General features: G+C 36.4%; 1 protein-coding gene across 8 annotated transcripts in view; it reads left to right on the top strand.

Moving 5' to 3' along the window:
• The window catches only part of Myo81F (Myosin 81F), a 2,624,640-nt gene that overhangs the window by 2,384,484 nt on the left and 214,412 nt on the right, over window positions 1–25,744 (top strand). For 7 of the 8 annotated variants that reach the window (XM_070995759.1, XM_070995757.1, XM_070995758.1 and 4 more), the window contains one exon: window positions 659–1,634. The exons of the other annotated variant lie outside the window; for it this stretch is intronic. In XM_070995759.1, coding sequence (XP_070851860.1) covers window positions 659–1,634 — 976 coding nt within the window. The remainder of the gene's footprint in view (window positions 1–658; window positions 1,635–25,744) is intronic. 8 annotated transcript variants of the gene reach the window in all.

Here is a 25,744-nt window from a genome sequence, read left to right as displayed (position 1 = left end):
AGCTAGGAATAATCGAAAAAAAAATGTTAAAAAATTATATCTATGGTGTGTTAACATATAACCTGCTAAGCTTAAATATAACATTTTTTAATTAGTTTTGAATTTCGAATTAAATATTATCAAAATCGGACGACTATATCATTTCGAATTTAATTTTATCAAAATCGGACGACTATATAATATACCTGCCATAGGAACGATCGGAAAATTGGTTGGAAAATATATGATACAAATTATACCTTCCGTGTTTTTTAACATATAACTTCCTACGCTTGGAAATGACATTTTTTAATTAGTTCTGAAATTCGAATTTAATTTTATCAAAATCGGACTACTATATCATATAGCTGCCATAGGAACTATCGGAAAATTGGTGGGAATATTATATGAAACAAATTATAGCTTCGGTGTTTTCTGACATACATACTATTGGGAATATCATTTTTTGTATTTTAAAATTTAATAAATATAACTGCAAGGGTATACAAATTTCGGATTGCTGAAGTTAATTTCCTTTCTTGTTTTGAAATAAAACTCATAATGGTTACGGTCAGAAAACTTATAAATAAAACACAAGTAATCGGGTGCTAGACACAAGAAAAGGCTTTTAAAATAATTATATATAATATGTTGCCCCTTCTATTTATTGCTATTACAGAAAGACGAATTCCCGGTCAGTGAAAAGGTTGCCCTTCAACTAGCAGGACTTCAAGCTCAAGTAGCGCTAGGAGATCCATCTAATCAACCAAAACCGGAATATTATTCAGATGTAAAAAGCTTCTTGCCCCATAGAATTTCAAAAACAAGAGAACAACAATTTTGGATACCAATTTTAGCACAAGCCCACCGTCAGTACGGATCCTCAAGAAATGAACTCACAGCTAAAGTTTTATACTTAAGTTGCGTAATGCAATATCCACTATACGGCACAACGATGTTTAAAGTTAATTACAAAGGTTACTGGAACTTTGTAAACAATATTCTACTAGGAATACATTGTGAAGGAATAATGTTTGTTCATCCTGAAGATAAATCTGTCATTTATCAATTTAAATACGTAGATATTGAATCAATTATGTTGGACCCTAGTGACAGTTTTATAACTATATCACTTAACCGAAACACTCACCTACTTTATAAAAATACTCGTGATGGATGTTCTGTTATTGAGCCACAGAAATGTTTTGTTTTTGAGACCCTGCAAAAGAATGACATAGGGTCTTTAATAATTTCGTATTGTCCTGCTTTGTCAAATTGGATTTTGAATATTGTAGAATGCTCAAAAAAAATTAAAGGAACTACTAACGAGGACAGATTGAGGCTGTACCAAAATGTTCTTGTTTGTAGGCGACAGTTAGTAGATATGAATATAGTTAAAAAACCCCAAGAGTTGGGAGGATTTCTAAGAAACACTCTCAGGCGACTGTCGAAGCATCGATTAGAAAAATTAAGATCGGAGCAAGGATCAAACGCACAAGATCATGGCGAAACGTACAAAGGGTTTTCACACTCATTTTGGGCATTTAGTAAACAACAAATTCCTTTCTGCCTAAGTATGATCTCTGAACAAGAAGAATCCGTAATGGTGCAAATATTTGATTCAATATTAACTTTTTCTGGTCTGGGGACTTCAGGTAAGTTATCGTCAAATATTTTCGAATATTATTAACCATGTTGTGGACCCTTGTAAAGGGTTTTGGTCAGAAGTTCATAACTCAGTTGCAAAAAACTGGACTCAAGTTGCTTTCATTATTGGTTATTATGTTTTAGGTGATTATTTCTTCATCGGACAAACAGGCGGTCACTTACTAGCATCTTTTCTTAATGGTTTTGCCGTTTATAGGGTTCAGGTTGGCAGCGCAAACAGAATTTGTTCGCACAGGAAATAGATCAATCTTCATCTAAATTTGTATATGCCTCAGTTTTAAATGTAAGGGTACAACTAAGATCTCACTAGTTGCACTACTCGCACAAGAAACTACTCTATCAGCTCTCTCGCTATTGCGAGCGGCGAAGAGCACAGCCTATGGAGAAATCAAGAAAAGTTCCGTTCATTGGGGCTCGCAAACTTTCTAGTGCACGTTGCGTTGTCGGACAGCATTATACCCGTTACTCGTAGAGTAAAGTATATAATAGGTAAAAGGATGCGTTTCAGACCCCATTAAGTTTATATATTCTTGATCAGTATCACTAGATGAGTCAATCGATCCATGACCGTCTGTCCGAATGAACGGAAACTATAAGAGCTGGAATGTTGGGATTAAGCATGCAGCTTTTTGTGCTTCGGACTATTTATTAAAAAGTTATAGCCAAACAATAAGAAATAATCAGCAAATTAAAAAGAAGGCGAGAGGGGTTGACATATATTTATACAGAAAACTCGCTGCTTACAAAATTTCCTTAGCGCTACCTAGGTTTCACAATATGCGGCGTGTTAGTGAAATCTCGTAAACAGCATATAAGAATGAACGATGGCGCTTTATTGTTAGCTGAGTAACGGGTATCTGATAGTCGATGCCGTCGACTACGGTGTTTTCTCTTGTTCATGAGTCGTTTATAATTAAATTTAAAAAGATCTTATGTCAATTCCCCACATTTAATCTAATCAACCTCACAGAAGTATAAGGAACAATAAAGATAAGACCAACACACCTGGGATAGTGAAACATAACCAAAAAGTGAATAATACTATGTAGAACGGTGGCCGATCAGTACGCAAGGCGCTCCCTTGCGCTTACCTACATAAAGTGCAAATTTACGGCCACCAGTTAACCGTTACGACCCGGCGATGGTTGCCACCAGCCAACACGTGCAAGCCTAACGAAAGCCGTGGAACCGCGGTGAGACTCAGCTGCTTACCGCATGACCAGAGATCGCGTTAGGTCGAAAGAACTACCTATATCGTCTCAGCCGCGCTTTTGCAGGAGTTCGGGTGTATAATTCCTAATAATCAAATAATATTTTGAAAATGCCCCAAGATAGATGATTGTAGTTCCTCAGTATTATATGAGGCTAAAACACTGCCTAAGGGAATAACTTGAACGTCCTTACGTTGGTCAATACTAATATTCCAATCTTTTACCGCCGTAACATCGTTAAGCTTTTACAAATTAAATTAAATTAATTTTACCATACAAAATATGGCTTGTTTGGTTTGTTTGGACAGTAACTTTAGAATTTTTTATGTCTCTGTTTTTGTCGGATATTTTTCCCGTTTTTACAGTCACTAAATTTTTCAAAGTTTGCCGAGTTGTAGCTCTCAATATACTCAATGTCGCCAATTCAAATATAAAGTGTGACGTTATAGCTGTAAACTAAAACATATATCATTTAAATTGGTTAAGCGCAATTCGAGATATAATTAATAAACACGGAGATAATAAAATCATTTTCTTAAATTAATATCTTAAAAAAAATGTATACAAATTTGTTTTGACCTCAATATATGAAAAATCATATCAATTAATTGAATAGCTAAATGAAAAAAATTAAAAGTGAAAATCTTAAGAATAGGAATATTGATTAAATTATAGAAATTGGTTTTTAGAAACAAGAACTCCTTATATGATTCTTTGTGAAACGTACCTAGTTTTCTTACTACGGTCTCAAAACGGTTTCATATTTACCATTTATGTAGGTTTAAAAAAAAAGAAATCCATTTGACAGAAGCAAAGATATAACGATGCCTTTTCTTTGTTCAGTTTTGGTATAACTTAATTTCATGGAGTAAACGAAAGAAAAAAATCCTCGGTAATTACTATTTTTGCTAACCTTTCAGATAAAAATAACTCCCATAACAGTTTCCAAGCTACATATAGTTCAAGCTTAAAAAATAAAATTTCAATCGCGTTTCTCTGCATGTCGGCATTTTTAATTTTTATAAAAAAAATTGTATAATCTTCTATACATAATCCTTGTTGAGCCCTAAAAAGTTGTCGTGGGACCTCCATGAGTTTCCCCAGAATTAATTAAAACAGTTTATATTAAATAAAAATCAAAGCAGTATTTTCTTGTTATTATTTTAAAGTGATGTTGTAACGAACTGTTTCCGACCGTTCTACGCGCTACTTAAACGACGCGACTAGCTCAGAGATATTGTAGGTTCGTATCAACAAAATTATGCTGCGTAGCAGCACGTGACCCAAAAAAATGCAAGATATCCGATTGGGACAAGTCGGAAAACTTTATTGTTTGTCTTTCGCTGGAATTTTTGACCTCGTCAGCTGGTTGCGGTGGCTTACATCGCTTCTCCTTCGGTTCGTGTCCCTCCTTCTTTTTAGTCTCAAAACTCAACGTCGGATGTTCGCCTTCTCTGCTGTTGCTTGGCGCTCTCCATCCTCAATATTTATGAGTAGCTTTAGCTTGGAAATCTTCGGCGCATGAAAATATTTTAAATAAGAGTTGGCCATCATGTGTTGGAGGAACATGATGGCTATTTTGAGTACCTGGAACTGTTTTAGCGTGTATATTACGTGTTGCTAAGTATTCTGCTACGCAACATAAATTCGGTAGGAAAAACTAACAATAGAGAATTTTTTTTTTAACTCCATGAAATTTTAAGCTATACACAAACCTCGACAAAAAAAGGCATAGCCATATGTTTGCATCTGTTAAATGAATTTATTTTTTTATATTTTTATAAATCCTATATAAATAATATAATATCGTGATATTATGAAATCGTTTTCAGAACATAAAGAAAATCTCGACATGTTTCACAACGAATCACTCATATAAAGGGCAAAAAACGAATCAGATAAAAATAAAATAAAAACAAGGAAGAACGCTATAGTGGAGTACCTCGACTATCAGATACCCGTTACTCAGCTAAATAGAGATATGCAAGTAGCAAAGCGAGATTAAAATGCGCCACCTACCGGCGGTATACAGATTTAAGCGTTATGGGCGTTAGAGTGGGCGTGGCAAATTTTTTTTTGGACCAATCGATAGGTATTGACGAGACCAATACATTTATCTAGCATAAAAATTGTGGGCGTCACAGGTTTTCGCGGTTTGTGTGCGTTAGAGTGAGCGTGGCATATTCGCGTTATAAACTTGCGCTGCGTAAAAGGCTACGGAATCTAAATCTGAACTCCCAATTCTCTATCTTTGATAGTTTCCGAGATATCCACGTTCACATTTACGATTTTTTGAAGTTTGTGGGCGGTTTATGGGCGTTAGGGTGGGCGTGGCAAACTTTTATTGAGTCAATCGATAGGTATTGATGAGAACATTACATTTCAGTTAAAATTTTTATTCTAGCATCAAAACTGTAGGAGCCACAGTTTTGGGCGGTTTGTGGGCGTTAGAGTGGGCGCGGCACTCTGCTGAAACAAACTTGCGCTGCGCAGGAATCTTCGGAATCTGTAAGCCTAATCCCAGTATTGTAGCTTGTATAGTTTCCGAGATCTCAGCGTTCATACGGACAGAAGGACAGACGGACGGACGGACAGACGGACAGACGGACGTGGCTAGATCGACTCGGCTAGTGATTCTGTTCAAGAATATATATACGTCATGGGGTCGGAAACGCTTCCTTCTACCTGTTACATACTTTTCGACGAATCTAGTATACCCTTTTACTCTACGAGTAACGGGTATAATTACAGAAAAGCACTTAGGCGGATTACGTTAAATTATATAAGGGCACATTCGGGTATTGATAAATATTAAATAAGAATCGTCTTATTTAATATTTATCAATACCCGAATGTGGCAAAATTTATATGTTTATATTTGTACCAAAAGTGTGCGGGCTCAGACAAGAATAAATATATATACAAGGGTGGTCAAAAGTATTTTCACAAAAAAAAAGTTAAATATATTCATAATTTGAACTTACATCTTGTTAACTTTGGCATCAATGGAAAGGTAATTTAAATGCCGTTTGAATGATACAATACATTTCTTAACACATTCAGTACTTATTGAAAAGGACGAATTTGTGTGAAAATGTCCTTTTTGAACTTTTTTCCTCGACTTGAAAACATAAATTTTTTGATGCAAAAAGTTTCTTCAAACAAAAATAATAGTAACTGCAAAAAGAATTTTTCAAAAATCATTTTGCTTATATTTTGTATGGTTTTTTAAAGGTGACACTGTCGGAAAAAATTTGTATGAAAAAGAGAAAAATATGCCTAAAATGCATGTTTCTAAGCATTTTCAAAAAATCATAAAAAATATAAGCAAAATGATTTTTGAAAAATTCTTTTTGCAGTTACTATTATTTTTGTTTGAAGAAACTTTTTGCATCAAAAAATTTAAGTTTTCAAGTCGAGGAAAAAAGTTCAAAAGGGACATTTTCACACAAATTCGTCCTTTTCAATAAGTACTGAATGTGTTAAGAAATGTATTGTATCATTCAAACGGCATTTAAATTACCTTTCCATTGATGCCAAAGTTAACAAGATGTAAGTTCAAATTTGGAATATATTTAACTTTTTTTTTGTGAAAATACTTTTGACCACCCTTGTATGTAGGAAAGTAAATGATTTACGGCTATGCCGTACTTACGAACTCTCCAACGAAGTCAGCAGGCCTGATGACGATCGATGTGCGCTGTAGAATAGTTTAATTTAGGTGTATATATGTCATACTATGTCGTAAGCACACACGCAAGTATAATGGCTAAATAGGAATCGTAAATTAAATTATAAACTTGTCGTACAAATATTTAGAACAAGAAAATTAAACTACAATCGCTTTAGCGATACAAAAACAAGTTGGCAGTCCCTGCCAAAATTAACTGGAAACCAGAATTGGAACTCAAATTCCAATTGGAATGCGGCGTCGTGCTCCCGTGGTCTTTCCAAAATTATGCCGAATCGGCGCCGGTGCGATAAGGTCAAAAGGTGGTAAGGTCAAAACTTCACGCGGGTTGACGGCGGTGATCCTTGAAGCCGATTATGTTTTGACGATGATTAAATTAATCCAGGTGTGTGGCAAGGATGAAAGATTCCTTTCACGCGGTGTGCGGTATGAGAATCCCAAATGGCGATTCTGGCCTGGCGCTGAACAAACGTATGGTTCCGCCATTAAACCGCTGCACGAGGCACCTGCTTCTTGCTGTGCGCAGAGGGAGGACTGTAAAACTTCCGACAATTCCGAGAATTGGCACGTGTCTCTGGTCACTGCTGTTTTTCGGGAACTACGATTAGATTCTCTCCATATATCGTCTCAATTATCTTACCACCAATATTGGGAGTGATAAAATGTCGTACTGGTCACCCAAATTTCTAAGAATTTCACACGCGGATGTATGGACGCGGACGGGTTTGAAAATTGTTACATTTTATGCAGGGAACGAACCGATCTCGGAAGAAGTTTGCGACAAAGAGGAGGAAATCATGGCGTCTAGAGTGGATGCACAAAATCCCCAAAGTCCATCAAAAATGGTATTTTTGGTATTCGGGCGAAGATCGGATCCTTGCTAAACTTAAGGGTTGCATCTGGGCTATTTAAGTTATTTACCATGGGTAATGTCCTAACTAGGAATGCCAACTTAACCAATATTCTGACTCCCACACTTTTCTCAACAGGCATTTTTCCACAAATGTTGTACCTAAATTGAGTACATCCTCAAATTGAGAATACAAATACTCAATTTGGGAACGTCATAATTTTCCCTGTGTACCTAAGAACGAGTAAACCACTTTTCTTTTATCGCTCCTATGCAAACTATGCAAAAATGAAACACTTCAATTACGAAACGATATCAAAAACTGCGAAAACGGGAGCATATAAAAACTGAAAGTTCTTCTGAAAACGCCAAACTAATGCGCTAACCTCAACATTTTATTTATTAAGTCCATAGCAGCAGCAGTCAAATGCAAAGTCTTCGAGATATATTGTAAATTGGTAAAATAATTTTTTATTTATCCTTGCCCTTGTATTGGGGTACAAATAGTTATAAATGTTCTTCAGCAGTTAATGGTTTGTATAGTGTATATGGTTGAAAAAAATTTATTTTTTTTAATTTGCTTGGACTTATTAAAGAAGAATCTTTTTATGTCAAATGGAAAATTTTTTTTTTATTTTTTGAAAATCTTTTTATGACATAAAAATGCGGCTACATTTTTTTTACGAGGAGGACCCCATATAGGTCACTTTCACTTTTTCTTTATTGATCTATACAATATCATCCCCTGAGAATTCGGTGGTGTCAATTTTTTTTTTAACGTCTCCGACCGCATTTGGGCTGCTTAATTTGATATTATAACTTGTTATTCACCCCACTGTCACTGAAAGGGATTCCTGTAATAAGGAAAACAACCTTCACGTTTGAGTTCTGAGTAAAAACTGATTTTATTTTTCTAAGTCTTCGCTTATGTAACTAACATGAAATTCTCATGATATACTTATCTATGGTCTACGCAGAGACACATCGGTTTGCCTGAGCAGGAGCCTTATCAATGGTCTCCCGCATGGCGTCCCTTTGTACAGTGTGAGAACTATATTTATGGTCAGGCTCAAGTGGCTTGTACTTAAGATTACCATTGTTCGGCACTGCACCCTTGTACACAGAGAAAACTATCTAAGAACATTGTTCTTGAATTGAGCACATTGTTCTTGAATTGAGAACATTGTTGTTGAATTGAGAACATTCGTTCTTAAAAACCGTGTAAGTACATTTTGGTATCAATATAAGAACGATATGGTGAGAAGAGAAAAGATAAATTGAGTTTACTTAACAACTATTTGATAAGTATACACTAAGGACTGAACTAATAGTTTATTTGTACATACAATTTACTTAAATACCGCCAATTCAACTTGATTGGAGCAAAATAAAAACATTTTCAACTTAAAAATGTCGTTCTATTTTTAAGAACATTTTCAACTCAGATTAGAACGTCAGAATTTTCTCTGTGTAGGTTTTAGATAGATAGATTTACATATTGACATGAACAGAGCTCGTGAAATCTTAAATTTATGACAATTAGTGTTCTCCTTGAACGTTCTGCCAAGGGCCGGCAAGGTAAGGTGTACAGGATGTTAATTTGTTAATTATTTTCGTTAACAATGCAAACATAAAATTAGTGGACTGTATTTTTTTTAATTCGATATATTTATTTATTTGCTTTTAGCTTATTATAAGACTCCTTGCAACGGTCCGGCGAAAGTAATGGCTTGCAGCACATTTTCTTATGGCATATATTACCATGATTATTGTTATTATTAAACCGAGTCCTAAAGAAGCATGTCCGGAAATGTGATGAAAATGCAAATCTTTTAATTTAATATGATTTTCTTTTAAATATTTTATTTATTTATTTAGGCGTGCAATCTCAGCAGTATGATTAATAGAGTTCAATTTCAATGGATCCCAAAAAACCTTTTGCAATTTGATCAATATCTCCTACATACGATGATGATACTTCTTCACTTTCAGATTGAATATTATGATGGGCAATCAAAATCCTATCATCCGTTCTAGCAGTACAATCTGACGCAATACTTAGAATTCCTTGCGTTGGCAAATCAAGTACCTGAATTTGTGCATTCGTACACTGTACTCTTATCTTGGAATTAAAAGGAACCTTAAACAGCCAACTACTTTTCTTTTCTAGCTCTATCCAATATGATGAAGAATCTGTTACTGTTTTGCATATACAGTTTGAAACTCTATTTAGCTTAAGTGGTTGTACTTCAACTTCCCCGGCAAATTTTCTTATTTTGCTGCCATCTTTGACACTAACTTAAAGTTGATTCGGACATTATACAATAAGTATCGGTTTCGAAATTATAAATTAAATATTCTGAAGTAATATGAAACATAGTCATTCTGTCTCTCTTTTGCATCATAAATAGATTATTATTTTTTCTTAGTTCTATTAACTGATTTTGCATATTATCCAAAACTATATTGCATTGATCCTATGAAGCTTACCGCAAACAATTCTCATTTTCTGTATCAGCACATTATTTTTTTTAATTATGTGAAAATAGGCATCCATATTATAGTAAATCACCAGGTTCCATGATGCGCTTATAATTTCTAGATCTCCTAATGGATCTAAATTAATGGCAGCCGTCTTATTTGTATTTTGAATGATAAATGATTTATTTTCGCCTTTTATTGCTGCTGCTAGTGAAACTTGACAGAACAATGTAAGCAATAGCATTACCATTACGGTGCTTAATTTAGAAAATCTTGGTGATACTCTTTTTTTGTTTTCAACTGCCTTTTCCATAACATTCTCTGCTTGTTTTACACCAATTAAAGGAAGCTTCTTGGGTCTTAACATTTACAACTCGAACTTTATCATCTTTATCCTTTTGAACATCCTTTACTTTTCCCATTGGCCATCTGGCTGGGTGACAATTTTCATCTTTTAAGAGCACCACCGGCCGTTTTTCTATATTTGGAACTCCTTTTTTCCATTTATATCTTTTCTGCAGTGTGTAAAGATATTCGTCCTTCCACTTCATCCAAAAATTTGTTTTCATTTTTTTAATAAGTTTCCACCTATCGAGGCTACCAATTTTCTCATTGTCTTGGATTGACTCAACCACATCTAATGGTGGTCTTCCTATTAAAAAGTGGCCTGGTGTTAGAACTTCATTATCTTCAATATCGTCCCCCGTAGTATACATATAAGGGTCTTGAATTCAGCACCTCTTCTATTTGACATAACAGTTTTTCCATTTCTTCGTAAGTCAAAATATTATCCCGCTTTAAATCATATTTAACGGATTTAACACCTGCTTCCCAAATACCTTCGAAGTGAGGTCCTGCCGGCGGGATAAAATGCCAATGAATTTTGTCGTTTTTAATTTCTGAAGCTACTCTACTATTATGTTTATTAGCTTCTAGAAATTCTTCATCCAACTTCCGAGCACCTACAAAATTCAAAATTCAGCACCTACAAAATTAGTACCATAATCCAAATAAATATTAGAACATTTCCCTCTTCTAGATATAAATATTTTTAATGCTGCTAAGAATGCATCGGACGATAAGTCTCTAACAGCTTCTAAGTGAATGGCCTTTGTAGCCATACACACAAACACTGAAATATAACCTTTAAATGTCTTTTGCCCGCTATTTTTTGAGCATTTTAGGTGATATGGTCCCGCATAGTCTATTCCTGTATTAAGGAAGGGATATGAAGCATTTACTCTTTACTTTGGTAAATTACCCATTAATTGTTTACCTATACATTGTCGATATCTCGCACAAGTAACACTTTCTCGTAATATTTTCTTGAGGGAGTCCCTTAACCTAAATATCCAAAATAGCCTTGTGTATTTGGTTTCTCATTAGGTTAATTCCACCATGTAAGGTCTCTGAGCCTTTTTAGTTATTAAATCAGATAGGTGGCATTTATCTAATATTATTGGGTGCTTGACATCAAATCGCATATTGCTACTTTGCAGCCTTCCACACACTCTAAGAACTCAGTCTGTGTCTGAGAATGGGTGCAACCCTACAATTTTACTCTTGGACTCGATTTCTTTACCGTCTCTCAAGAAAACTATTTCTGACATAAATTGACGCTCCTGTTCTTTTTTAATAATCAGTATTCTAGTGCTTTAAAGTTCATCAACTGTCAGAAAACTTGGATATGAAGCCTTTTTAACTTTAATACCAATAAATCTTAATACCAAAGCTATAATTCGCTCTAATTTTTGAAAACTTGAATATCTTTCAAGTAATTGAGATATATTTTTTCCGTACTCGTGATCACGGTACTAACAACTATTTCTTCTTTTTGTTCCAATTAAAACTTAGGCCAATGGTCTTTAGACATTGAAAGCCATTTTGGCCCATTCCACCAAATTGAGCAATCTTTTAATTTGGTGGCACAAATACCCCTGGAGGCAATGTCTGCCGTGTTATCTTCCGACTTCTCGAGACTCTATTCTGGATCCATAAGTTTTTTAATATCATCAGTTCTACGTCTAATAAATTTATCTTTGCTGTTCCCATTACGTATCCAAGCTAATGTAATGGTGGAATCACTCCATGCAAAGTTTTCTGCTATGCCAGAACTTTCTTAAAAGATGGGCTGCGCAAAGCTCTAACTTTGGAACAGTCTTTCTGTTTTTCTTAGGACTTCATTTACTTTTACTAGCAATTAACGTGACCGATTCTTCTACTTTTGCATATAAAACTGTCGCGTAAGCTTTTACAGAAGCGTCTGCAAGACCGTGAAGCTGAACTGAAAAATGTACATGTGTCTTTATCCATCTCGGAATCCTAATATCATCCAAAAATTTTATATTTTCTTCATACAACTTCCACTCGTTTAAATCATTCACATCTAGTTCTTGATCCCAATAAATTTCATCTAACCAAAGTCTTTGCATAAATACTTTCCCAACAATAGTAACCAGTGATAGCCATCCTAATGGATCGTATATTTTTGCTAGGTTCGACAATACTAGCCTTTTATGAATTTTTTTACTGATAGTAAATAAACGCAAAACTTAAATTCATCCTTAAAAGGTTCTCATTGAAGCCCTAAAGCCTTTACGGACTCATTCTCTTCAATGCTTAATGTTTTGTTTTCTCCATCATTTTCGACATTAACAATAATTTCCTGATGATTCGAAATCCATTTCCTCAAATTCATCCCTACTTTTTCTAGCTCCAATGAGACTTGATTAACGATTTCTTTGGATTCTTTAATGCTGTCTGATCCTGTCATTAAATTATCCATATAGAAATCATTTTTTATAATTCCATTGATTAGTGGATCTCTACATTTATCTCCTATATCCGCTAGCACTCTTTTAGCTAAATACGGAGCCGACGCAGTACCATAGGTAACTGTAGTTAATTTATAGTCTTTGTCTTTATTTTTTGGAGAATCTCTCCACAAGACATGCAAAAATTCTTGATCGCTTTCTGCTATATATATTTGACGGTACATTTTTTCAATATCCGCTGAAGTTACATACTGCCATCTGCGCCATTTTAAAATGATGTCGGAAATATCTTTTTGAACTCTAGTCCTTCTCACTCTGTCATTTAGACATTTATAATTAGTTGTTTTTGCCGACGCATCAAAAAAAAACCCTTAATTTCGGGCTCAAAATCATCCTTTTTTTCTTCCTCCAATTCTTAAAATCTTTCCAAGTCCTTGCACTCTATCGTGGTCGCAACTACCGAGTTACTTCCTTTTGACTTGGTGCATCCAGACACTATCCAACCAAAGTCTGTGTTTTGACCAAGAAGACCGTCTATCTTTATTACTCCTTTCTGAAAAATTTTAGCATATAAATCGGTTCCAATAATTAAGTCCACTCGACCTGGCTTGTTAAACTCGGAATCGGCTAACGGGTAGTTTTGCCACCTCGTTTTATCAATTTTTAATAAGCGCTTGGCAACGCTTTCATTAATTTTGGAAGGACAATTGCCTCCACTATTAACTCATTTTTCTTCCTTTTAAAGGTTTAATGCTTAATTTTATTATATACTTTGATATGCATTTTTTTAACGAGGAAACTCCACTAACCTCTGTATAATTTTTTATTTTTTGTAACTTAAGTATTTTTGAAGCTTCCTCTGATATTATTGTACTCTGAGATCCACTGTCCATCAGCGCTCTGATTTTTTCAAAGCCTCCACTTGCTGGTTTCACATGAATCAATGCTGTGGCCAATAAGGCTTGTTCCGTCGTGAAGATGCGTTTGGTGCGGTTTTTTGCAATTCAAGCAAAGAATTTCATTAGTACACTTTATATTGCTTGAATGCTTCAGACACTTTAAACAAATGTGTCTGTTTCTTACCCAGTCATTTCTTATTGCTGGTTCCATACCCTTAAATTTATAACACTGTGTTGTATTATGGGTTGGTAAATTACAACATGAACAATTTTCATTGCTGCTTGTGTTTTAAAACTCTTTTCCCAAAGGCTTATTCTCCTGTGGAAAAGAGGAAAAGGAGCTCAGTCTTTGCTCTAAGAAAGCCATGTGGTTAGGACTTCTCTTGAATGAATGAGTTTCATAAACATCTCATTAAACAGACACCATTTTTTGGAATCACCAAAGAAAGTGGGTATCTTAATTTTTGTCAGCTTAGGTAATTTCTCTGCCTTTATAGGTACAGATTCCTTAGAAGATATTGTTCATTGCTAAGTCTTTAACGTATAATCTCTATAATCTTTTGGACATCGAATTCTAAATCGCTTACCATTCTTTCAATTTCCGAGCTTTCAAAACAACTTCTTACTACCTCAATTAAACCAAAAGTTTTAACTTTCCAAAATTGAAATTTATTTTCTCTCAGCTCTAGGGAATAGAGATCACAAGTTAAATTATTAATGGATTCATTTAAATAATTCCTTAAATGCCCAGCACTGGCATACAAGTCTTTCTTCAACCTAGCAGCCCTCGAAACGTGTTTAATTTCGCCTATCTCTGCAAATCTTTGATCACTGCTTCCTGCTGCCCTATTCGAGTCCTTTTCAAACTGTATCTTCAGTTTTGCTAGTACCATCATCATCGCATCATAATGTTTTGATGCAAAGTACTCGTGCTCAACTGGACCTATCTTTAGTAAAGCACTATGATTATAAATAAAAACCTTTTGTAGGCCCAAAGATTTTTGAAACTCCGGTAGCGTTAAGTGCACTTTTGCCTCTAAAACTCTGATTTGCTGAGTTAGCTCAATAGTCTTGTGGGACAACATTTTCGTAATTTATATATGATTTTCATTTAAAATTAAGTTAAGTAAATTTAGGAATAATTTTTATACCCGTTACTCGTAGAGTAAAAGGGTATACTAGATTCGTCGGAAAGTATGTAACAGGCAGAAGGAAGTTTGACGAGACCAATACATTTCAGTAACAATTTTGTATCTAGCATGAAAACTGTGGGCGTCACAAGTTTGTGCGGTTTGTGGGCGTTAAAGTGGGCGTGGCAAACTTTTTTTTGAGTCAATCGTTAGGTATTGATGAGAACAATACATTTCAGTTAAAATTTTTATTCTAGCATCAAAACTGTAGGAGCCACAGTTTTGGGCGGTTTGTGGGCGTTGGAGTGGGCGTGGCACATTGCTGAAACAAATTTGCGCTGCGTAAGAAGCTCAGGAATCTGCACGCAATCTCAATAGCCTAGCTCCCATAGTTTCCGAGATCTCAGCGTTCATCCGGACGGACAGACAGACGGACAGACGGTCAGACGGACAGACGGACAGACGGACATGGCTAGATCGACTCGGCTAGTGATCCTGATCAAGAATATATATACTTTGTGGGGTCGGAAACGCTTCCTTCTACCTGTTACATACTTTCCGACGAATCTAGTATACCCTTTTACTCTACGAGTAACGGGTATAACAAGGAAGAACGCTATAGTCGAGTACCTCGACTATCAGATACCCGTTACTCAGATAACAAACTTTAAAATAAGTTAGCCGAGCACTTTGTTCTCTCTCCCTTGCTCTCATTTCTCGGCGCACTTTGCTCTCTCTGAGCGCCGGCAGGGCTTTTTTCTTTGCCGCTAAGTTCGGCCGGCAACTATTTACATACACACACATACACGCGTAAAAACATTTCGCATTGTCTGGCTCTGACGTCATAGCTTTTTTCTTTGGAGGTTTGTGGGCGTTAGAGTGGGCGTAGCAAAATTTTTTTTTGGTCAATCGATAGGTATTGACAAGACTAATACATTTCAGTTAAAATTTTCTATCTAGCATCAAAACTGTAGGAGTTACATTTTAGGGCGGTTTGTGGGCGTTAGAGTGGGCGTGGCAGTCTACTGAAACAAACTTGCGCTGCGTAAGAAGCTCAGGAATCTGTACGCCAAATTTCAATAGCCTAGCTCTCATAGTTTCCGAGATCTCAGCGTTCATCCGGACAGACGGACAGACGGACATGGCTAGATCGACTCGGCTAGTGATCCTGATCAAGAATATATATACTTTATGGGGTCGGAAACGCTTCCTTCTGCCTGTTACATACTTTCCGACGAATCTAGTATACCCTTTTACTCTACGAGTAACGGGTATAATAATTTAAGAATAAGCCTTCAGAAAGACCTAGTCTTAAAATACTATTTCAATCACTGTGGACGGCAGTACACGTAGTGGCGAAGCGCGCAAGAGATCGTGCGAAGACAACTACTATATATAGCCAGAGAATTGAAAATCTGCTATTATGGTCGGATAGTAATGCACCAATCGAAGGGTATCGCACTAACTAAGAAGATTGCATACCAAGACTTTCGAAATATAGATTTGTTTGGGAGAAAAAGCGGTAAAAGTAAAAATTTAGAAAATTGGAGCTGCTGGATACGGTTCGGATAAAAGCCGCCGGCTGTTTAGCTGGTTTTGTTCTGACTGAGAATACGCGTTCAATGACACCTCATTTGTTGAAATCCGATGTCCCGTTCAAAAGTAATTCAAAAAACAAGATTTTCTTCTTCTTGCCAAAATGAAAATGTTTGTCCCTTTGTTTGTGGGTTTGCATCCCATCTTAGTTTTAGGGGTTTTGGAAACCCTATGGGTGTTTAAAGTAGCTTGAATTCAAAAACGTTTGTTCTACGAATTTTGGAAAAACCCGCTATTTTAGCGGAAAATGCAAAAAAAAGGCAGATTTAAAATGCTTTTAGTATCTAAATAACTAATGCTACATAAACGTGCCATATATCTCTGAAAAGAAAATGTAATTTGCTAAATTCCCTTTATACAATAAAGTTGTCTGAATATAACAGATTTCGAGTTATGACAAAAAGTTATTTTTTAAAACCTTTTTTTGACTATTTTCTCAAAATTGAGTCGAAAGATTTCTTTTTAAATTTTAAATCATATAGCCCTTGAGATTCCTCAACTTTTGATATGTAACACTTTTTGCCCTAAAATTTACCGTTGGGAAAATATTAAGCGATAAAAAGTGCAACTCGTTTCAGCTCCGTATACGAAATATTTCATACTTATTGAAATAAACAAGAAAAAAACCAATTTGATGAAAAATATTCTTATTAGATGGTCGCCTGTTATGGTTTTAAGGTCCTTTACTTGCATGAAGCTAATCGAAATACGAAACTTGATCCATTTGTTCTACCACTTTGGAAAAACCCACTAGTTCGGCGGGAATATAAGAAACGACAGGTTTCTCTTAGAATCTGAAACTATTCATTACATTCGATAAAATAAATAAACTATATTAAATTTATGTATTCGGCACGCTACAACAGAAAATTTACGTGTAAATAAATATTTACTGTTGCGGGCCGCAATCATAAATTTAATATAGTTTATTTATTTTATCGAATGTAATATCATTTTTCGTCACAATTGTTGATATCAGAAATTTTTTTTGAAGACGCGTTCGTCACTACTTTTTACCTCGTTAAGAGGTGTTTTTGTTTGATATCTACTTTAGGGTCGAAACCTAAGTAGTATTATTTATTAATTAAAACACTTATTAACATAGATTAAATACCTAAATTGGGATTTCTAATGATAGGCCAATTGTCAAAATCAGAAAAGTTGTTTGACAGAAAATTTTTAAAAAAATTGTCTTATTTAATAAGGACATAAAACGAACCTAATTAGCATGGCTTCAAGCCTGGTCGCTCTACGGCGACGATCTTGGTTATTTTTACAAAGCACTGCGTAAATGAATTTAAGGACAACTCACAGATGGACAAGACTTACACAAATTTTGCAAAACTTTGGACAAGGTTTGTCACACTGCCTTAAAGAGAAACCATTCCAAGCTTGGCTTTCACTCCTCTTTTCTAAATTGTGATAATCGGCGTATCCATTTTAAAGTCGATGGTGCGATACCCATCCTTATAAAGTGACATTAGGTCTTCCTCCCTTGGCCACTTACTTTTAATCATTTTTATACCCTTGCAGAGGGTATAATGATTTCAGTCAAAAGTTTGGAACGCAGTGAAGGAGACTTTTCCGACCCCACCAGCATCACTAGTCTCTCAGTTTTGAAACCTTCCCAAAAATCGTATTTTTATTGCTGGTAGTATATAAGTCGGAATGTATTTAAGTATATGAGTCGGATAACTACATCGTATAGCTCCCATAAAAGTGAACATAAAACTATTTTTGAAAAAAAGTAAAAAAATATTTGCTTTGGTGTTTTTTGACATATTAACTTCTACTCTCAAATCAAATCGGACGACCTCATCATATACACCTATCCCTCGCTTTGCGTCGGGGATACGTTCCAAAAAAATACGACGCAAATTGAAACGACGCAAAATGAAATAGGATTTTCTATAGCAAACCATGTAAAGTTCGAAGATGGGTTCCAGGGTTACAAAAATTCTACTTTTTAAAAAGAAAATTGAGCAAAGTGATCATTAAAAAAAAACAAAAATAACATATCATTTTATTACATATTATACATATAAAAACACAAAGAAACTAATTCATTTAAAACAAAATAAATTAGAAAAAAAAATTAGAATTAATCACTCTCTTACTATGTTTATGCTAAGGGTTTCATGATTTCTTGAAAGCGTGAAATAAAATTTGCTCCTGTTTATGCGACGCGGCCGAATTCATGCATTTTATCAATCTCAGCTGACAGAGATGCCGGACCGGTAGAAAAAGGTGTTAGCGAATATTAAACCGATTATTTTTTTCGATTCACATGAACTAATCTTGCTAGTATTGAAGATAAAGTGTGTGCAAGGTTGTATACAATTTTTTCTACCAACAAAATAAAAGATAAAAACTAGTTTCCATTGGCACTGATTTAAAAAATAATTTGTTAAAAGTAAGGTGTATTTATGTATTTATATTGATCTGGCAACTCCGATAATTATATAGAGTTACCGGAGTTTAATTGTGACCATTTCAGGCTTTCAGGTTGAATTCATAGTCAACTTTCGTGTGTTGCCGAATTCATGAAATTGCGTTTATGCACACACGAATCGGCTGGAATCGCGAAATGAAAGCGTGAATTCGGCATCGCATTAACACAGTATCTGACGAGTCTTTAGTGCCTGTTGTCGTAGGCCGGCTTTCTTTAAAAAAATTGGTCCAATGTTTGCTGAACATTTTTTTTTAAAATTATATAAAGGCTTCATCCCAAAACAAAGCAACTTCAAAAATCTAACGACGAAACGACGCAAAGCGAGGGATAGGTGTATATGTGAGTTGGTGGATTGGACATACACTCCTGCCCATATTTATACGACACCTCGACAATTTTAGTTTCGACCCTCGTAGGAGAATGGGAAAGCAAAAGAAAGCCAAAATGAGTATGCAGAACGAAAGCTGTATTAATTCTGCTTTAATTCTGATCTTCTTATCCTGGTTGCATCTTGCGTTTTCAAGCAGCGGTAACAAAAGCTCAAAAACTCAATTTTTTCAATTTTTGTTTGATTTAAGTAATGTTTTAATGTTTAAACTGTTATTTAATAATTAATTTGGCCACCATGAGCCTTTCCTACCTCAAAAAGCCTTTTAGGCATTGAATTTATCAAATTTTTTAATAAATTTATATCTAAAAGAGCCCATTGAGCCAAAATTTCTTCCTTAAGGCTTTCAACGCTCTCAAACTGGGTGTTATTGGCGTACACTCGCCTGGCTAAAAGTCCCCATATGTTTTCAATGGGGTTTAGATCCGGAGAGCACGCTGGCCATTCCAAAACATTTACATTGTGAACATTTAGGAAGCCCAGCGTCTCTCTGCTCCTGTGAATTGATGCGTTATCCTGCATGAAAACAAGGTTTCTGTCCATATTTGTTTCCAAATATGGCAGAAGACGCTCTTCCAATACTCTCTTACAATCTCCACTATTCATCCTGCAGCTTGTGAAGCAGAGATCAAGCGTTCCCGACGCATTAAAGGCTCCCCAAACCATTGCGGATCCGCCTCCAAAATTTCGTTTGGAAAAAATAAGTGGATCCTTTCTCAAATCCCTCCAATAGTGCCGAAAACCATCTGGGCCGTCAAGATTAAATTTTTTCTCATCAGAAAAAATTATCTAAATGAGAAATTATGAACAAATCTGTGTAAACAAAATCGAGCTAAAATTGCATACCGAGGCCCAGTTTCTCTGAAGGTTGTTTTCAGCAAATTGAAGTCGCGCTGTTTTGTGGCGCGGCTTTAAGGACGGGGCCTTTTTCAATATTCCTCTAACAATTACTTCGGATGTTTTCAGCGCCCGCCAAACAGTCATTCTGGACACAGGCTTAGTGCAACCTGCGGCAATGGTGGAGCTCGAAGCAAAAGAATTGCTCGCTTCCAAAATTATGCGACATTTATCGCGGTCATCCAGTTTTGGTTTTCTCCCAGAACTGCGCTTCACACCATATTCTTCCGGATTTCTTAGAAAATTGGTTATAACACAACGCGTTCGCCCAATTTTTCTAGAAATTTCGCTCACATTAAAGCCTGCATCGTTGTAGGCTTTAATTCTACCTTTCTCGCCCTCAGACAATAAACGTCCAGCCGGCATTTTATTCAAAATTAATTTAATTGATCTCAGAAATACTATACAAAGTAATTTAAACCACACTTGTCGCTCTAATCAAACAAAATTGAAAAGTGTCGTATAATTTTGTTACAATTGCAGGCATAGCAAAAATTGAGTTTTTGAGATTTTGTTACCGCTACTTGAAAACGCAAGATGCAACCAGAGATAAGAAGATCAGAATTAAAGTAGAATTAATACAGCTTTCGTTCTGCATACTCATTTTGGCTTTCTTTAGCTTTCCCATTCTCCTACGAGGGTCGAAACTAAAATTGTCGAGGTGTCGTATAAATATGGGCAGGAGTGTAGGTTGGCAGTCCTTATCACGCTGCGTCCTAAAATGATATTCGATAGTCCATCACCATTAGCCGAATCAAGAGACAGAGAAGTTGTGAAAGAAAGTCGTTGGTCGAGAAGTATTTATTTCAGTCGTAAAATCTGTTGAAAAGTCGTGTTAATCAATATCAAAACTTATAAAACTCTTATATGTAAAAACAATTATATTCCTAAACTTTATTAATAAACTACAGATAATATCCAATTGTCTTACATGGGGGCTCAACAGTCGAGCAAGTGAAAAATCTGTTGGTGTGAGTGAACGTCGTTTGATTTCGGGGAAAAACCGAACACTTTGATTTTGACATTGCAAAAAGGTTGTTAAAAATGATTCACCCCGCTAAAAAGAACAACAAATGCAGTCCAAGTGGAAAACAAAACAACCAGAAAATGAAACCATAAAATGCAGCAGCAGTGGTGAATATGAATCATACATTCTTCGTGCCGCCTGACGAGGAAGAGAAGGGAAATAATATCGAGGATCAAGTTAAGTTCGCTAGTAGTAGTGATTTAACACACGAAGCTGAATTTTAACAGGAGCTGAAATAAAACCATAGTCGCGAAGAAGTCTACACCACAGCAACGAGTTAAGCGAATTGCTAAAACTTCTTGCTACAAAAATTGGGCCAAGTGATTTAAGCAGGACCGTTGTTCCAATTGAGAGCTTCTCTACAGTTGTCCCCGATTTTGATGGAGTGTCAATTCCAATTAGACAGTGGCTTAAATGTTTCAACGAAAACGCCAGTGCCTACGAGCTAACGTTGAAGCAAAAATATGTGAACGCTCATATGAAACTGAAGGGAACTGCAATGTTATTCCTGGAGTCCACCACTGTTTCGCATTATGATACCCTATGCGAAGTACTTTTGGACGAATTTGATAAGACGCTGGCCAGTGCTGAAGTACACAAGCAGCTTCGTGAGTGAAAGAAAAACGAAAATGAGAATTTCCACGAATATGTTTTGCATATGCGTAAAATAGCAGCTCTTGGAATTGTGGAGGATGAGGATGATCCGATATATCGCAGATGGATTAAAGCTTCGTGACGATCTCAAATACCCTCTATATAGTGCGACAACTTTCAAGGAGCTACAAAGCCGATTTGAAACGATCGAAATGATGACGAAATCCAATCCAAAACGGAGGTGGGCACACTTCAAGGAATTGTCCAGGCGAAAAGCCAATTATCGGTGTAATCAGCGAGTCGACGGAGAAAGTACTAGCGATCAAAAAAAGAGTGTGGCATGCCTAGTAGAAACGAACGAGATGACACCGTTGCCGACAATGACCATAATATTTACAATGTGGTGTGTCATGAATTAGAGCTAGACGTTCCAGGCAAATACAAAAGAGCAGTCAAGCAAATGGTTGATGACTACAAGCCGTCTGACGTGAAGCTAACCTGCCCTGTAAAGATGACAATCATCCCTAATTGAATGGCTGCAGCTGGGAATTGTAAGAGAGTCATGTTCAGAAGTTGCTAGTAAAGTTGTCTTCGATCACAAAAATGGATTTTTCCATGTCGAAATTGATGAAGCCAGCCGAAAATACACTGCATTTGTGACCAAAGAGGGTCTATTTGAATTCAACAGAGCACCATTCGGGTATTGCAATTCTCCCGCAGTTTTTGTAAGGTATGTCACTTATATCTTTTAACAGCTGATAAATGCAGGTATTATGGAAATGTACATCGATGACATTGTTGCTTTTGGACAAACAGCCTATGAATGTCTAAGCAACATGGAACGCGTCTTGAAGCAGGCCCAGCAGTACGGTCTTGATATAAAGTGGTCTAAATGCCACTTTCTAAAACAGCGTATCAATTTTCTTGGGTACGAAATAGAAAATGGGTAGATATGGCCAGGAAAAGAGAAAATCAAGGTAGTCACAAACTTTCCTATGCCGGTCAACATTAGAGGTATACAGGAATTCCTCGGTCTAACAGGGTATTTTCGCAAGTTTGTTAAGGATTTCGCCTTTTCTGCTAAACCCTCAACGCAGCTGCTAAAAAAGGATGCTGTTTTCAAAATAGAAGAAGAAAAGAATCAAGCCGTTGATTGATTAAAAGCAGCACTTATAAAAGAGCCAGTCCTGAAGGTTTGGAGTCAAGGCGCCAAAACTTAATTACACGTTGATGTTTCAAAACATGGCTTCGGTGGAACGCTGCTGCAACAACATGCTGGGAAGTGGAACCCCGTTTTTTACTGGGGTAAGAAAACCACACCACAAGAAGAAAAAGCCACCAGTTACGTGCCTTAGGCAATGGCAGCTTTTCTAGCAATAAAGAGACTTCGCCATTATTTGCTGGGTATTGAGTTTGACCTGGTAACGGATTGTGCAGCTTTCAAGCAGACGATCTCAAAAAAAGATGTCCCTCGAGAATTTACGCCGTGGTTGATGTACTTGCAAGACTTTACCTTCAACGTGGAGCATCGCGCAAGAACTAGAATGCAACATGTCCACAGCCTTAGTCGTTTCCCTATAATGATCGTGTCATCCGAAGTTAACACGCAGATCAAGAGAGCCCAACAAAATGATGAACATTTAATGGCTGTTCGGGAAATTTTGAAGCACGGACCGTATGCCAATTATATAATAAAAAAGCAAGTAAATGGGCAAGATCTTTTAGCTGTACCAAAATGCATTGAGAAGTAGATTACAACAAGTTCGCATAACTTTGGACACATGGGAACGCAGATTATGCATGCAATCCAGCAGGATTTGCACATTTCCCACCTTGAGAAGAAAGTACAGAAGACTATTTCCAACTGCATCGAGTGCATCACACATAATCCAAAATTGGGGAAGCAGGACGACTTCTTGCACTCTATAAACAACGCCTTTCAACGCTTCATGTTAATCATCTGGGCTCATTAGACATGACATCAAAAAGCTACCGTTAAATTTTTGCAATTGTAGTTGGCACTTCGAAATTCAACGCAGAGGAAGTTATCAAACACTTGGAGTCCTGGGTCTCAATATTTGGCAGCCCACAGAGAATTATCAGGGATAAAGGAGCTGCATTTACGTCACACTCTTTCAAGGAGTTCTGCACATCGAAAAATATTGATCACTTGAGACTACAGCCGGTGTGCCAAGGGGCAACGGACAAATTGAACGGGTCAACAGAGTAATTATTTCAAAAAAATTTCAGCATCGGAGCCCGCAAAGTGGTATAAATACACATCACAAGTACAGCAGGCCATAAATGCACATGTCCACGCATCAACTAGCTTCACGCCATTCGAAGTTATGTTTGGGATGCGAATGAGGAACAACTCTAGTGCCGAACTCGTAAAGATCCTTGAAGATGAGATGATAATAAATCAACAAGTAGAACGTAACGAAATTTGGAAAGAAACTCGTCACCAAACCGAAAAAGCTCAGTAGATCTACAAAAAGAACTGTGACAAAAAAAAAGGACATCATGGCTATCAGTTGGGTGATCTGGTTGCCATCAAGCTGACGCAGTTTATAACCGGCAAAAAGTTAGCCAACAAATACATGGGACCATATGAAGTCATACAGGTTAAACGCAACGGCAGGTATGATGTAAAGAAAGCAGCCGATTTTGAGGGTCCAATACAGACGTCTACAAGCGCTGACTTCATGAAGCTGTGGCGCTATGCTAGCAACGATGACGAAGATGAAATCCTCGCAAAATCAGTTGAAAAGTCACGTTAATCAATATGAAAACTTATGTAACTCTTATATGTACAAACTATTATATTCCTAAACTTTATTAATAAAGTACAGATAATATCAAATTTTCTTACATATAAATATAAACATCCACGGTAGATAATCAAAATGGAACATTATCTTAAAATTTGAATGAGTTGTTAGTTGTTTAAAAATCGGAAAGTTATGTACATACAACAAAAGTTGCTCACATCGCAAGTCTTCCGGCAATAAAGATGGCTTAGACGAAGTGAAGTCCTCAATTTCCCAAAATCGCTTTACTATGGCGGCAAGTGTGTCATCGGAATGATCAGCTGGGTCCTTTATGCTGGCTTGAAAGACCGATTTATGAGTTGGCACGTTCGATGATAACCCTCCAGAGATTATCCAACCAAATTTGGTGTTCTGAAGAGTTGGCAAAGCCCTATCCAAATGAATTTGTCCCATATAAATTATTTCGAAAAACAACCCAGCGCCGAGTAAAAGGTCAATTCTTTGTGATTGATTGAAAAGAGGATCAGCGAGCGAAATGTTTTGCGGTATCCTCCATGATGTTGCATTTATATTGAAATGGGGCTGATAATCAGTAATAGTGTGAGTCACAACCGCTGTGAGTGCCGCACGATAGCTTTCATCCCGTGATTTCACATGAATATCGACAGTCTTATCAGAGATCATGGAAGATTCTCCTATCCCAGAAATCGAGGTTTGCGATCTTATATGATTCAAGTTTAGTTGGCTAGCTAAGCGAGAGGTTATAAAGTTTAGCTGGGAGGCCGAATCTAAAATTGCTCGGCAAGGCATAATTGTTCCAGTTCTATTTCTAACGTAGATAATAGCAGTTGGAAGCAACACGTAGTCGATCGGCAAAATATTTAAGGTTTTGGGTGGAGGGCTTAGTAAATGATGATCAGGATGCGATGATGTATGCGAACATGATACTAATGCTGATGAAGTAGATGGTAATGGCTGAGAGCACGAGGATGGATCGCATGATGGAGATGAAAATGAGGTGGATGTTGCGGATGGGTCATGCTTCATGTGTAATAATGAATGGTTCTTATTGCGACAATATTTGCAGTAAGTCGACTTGCATTGCTGCAAACTATGCCCCTTGCGCAAACAGTTGAGGCAAAGGTGCAACTTCTTTGCTTCTCTATATCGAAGATTCGGACTCAAATTTAAAAATCGAGAACACTTTGGCAAATAATGATCCCGTGCATCGCAAAATAAACATATCAAATGATTTGAGTTATTATCAGAAGCAATAAGCGCGTTTTGGTTATATTTGTGCAAGTTTTTTCCCACCTGCTGGCCTGGTGTTTGAGTT

The sequence above is a fragment of the Drosophila suzukii genome, chromosome 3 (genome assembly GCF_043229965.1).
Source record: "Drosophila suzukii chromosome 3, CBGP_Dsuzu_IsoJpt1.0, whole genome shotgun sequence".
In the NCBI taxonomy this organism is placed as follows: domain Eukaryota; kingdom Metazoa; phylum Arthropoda; class Insecta; order Diptera; family Drosophilidae; genus Drosophila; species Drosophila suzukii.
This window is presented reverse-complemented; position numbering and strand designations above follow the sequence as displayed.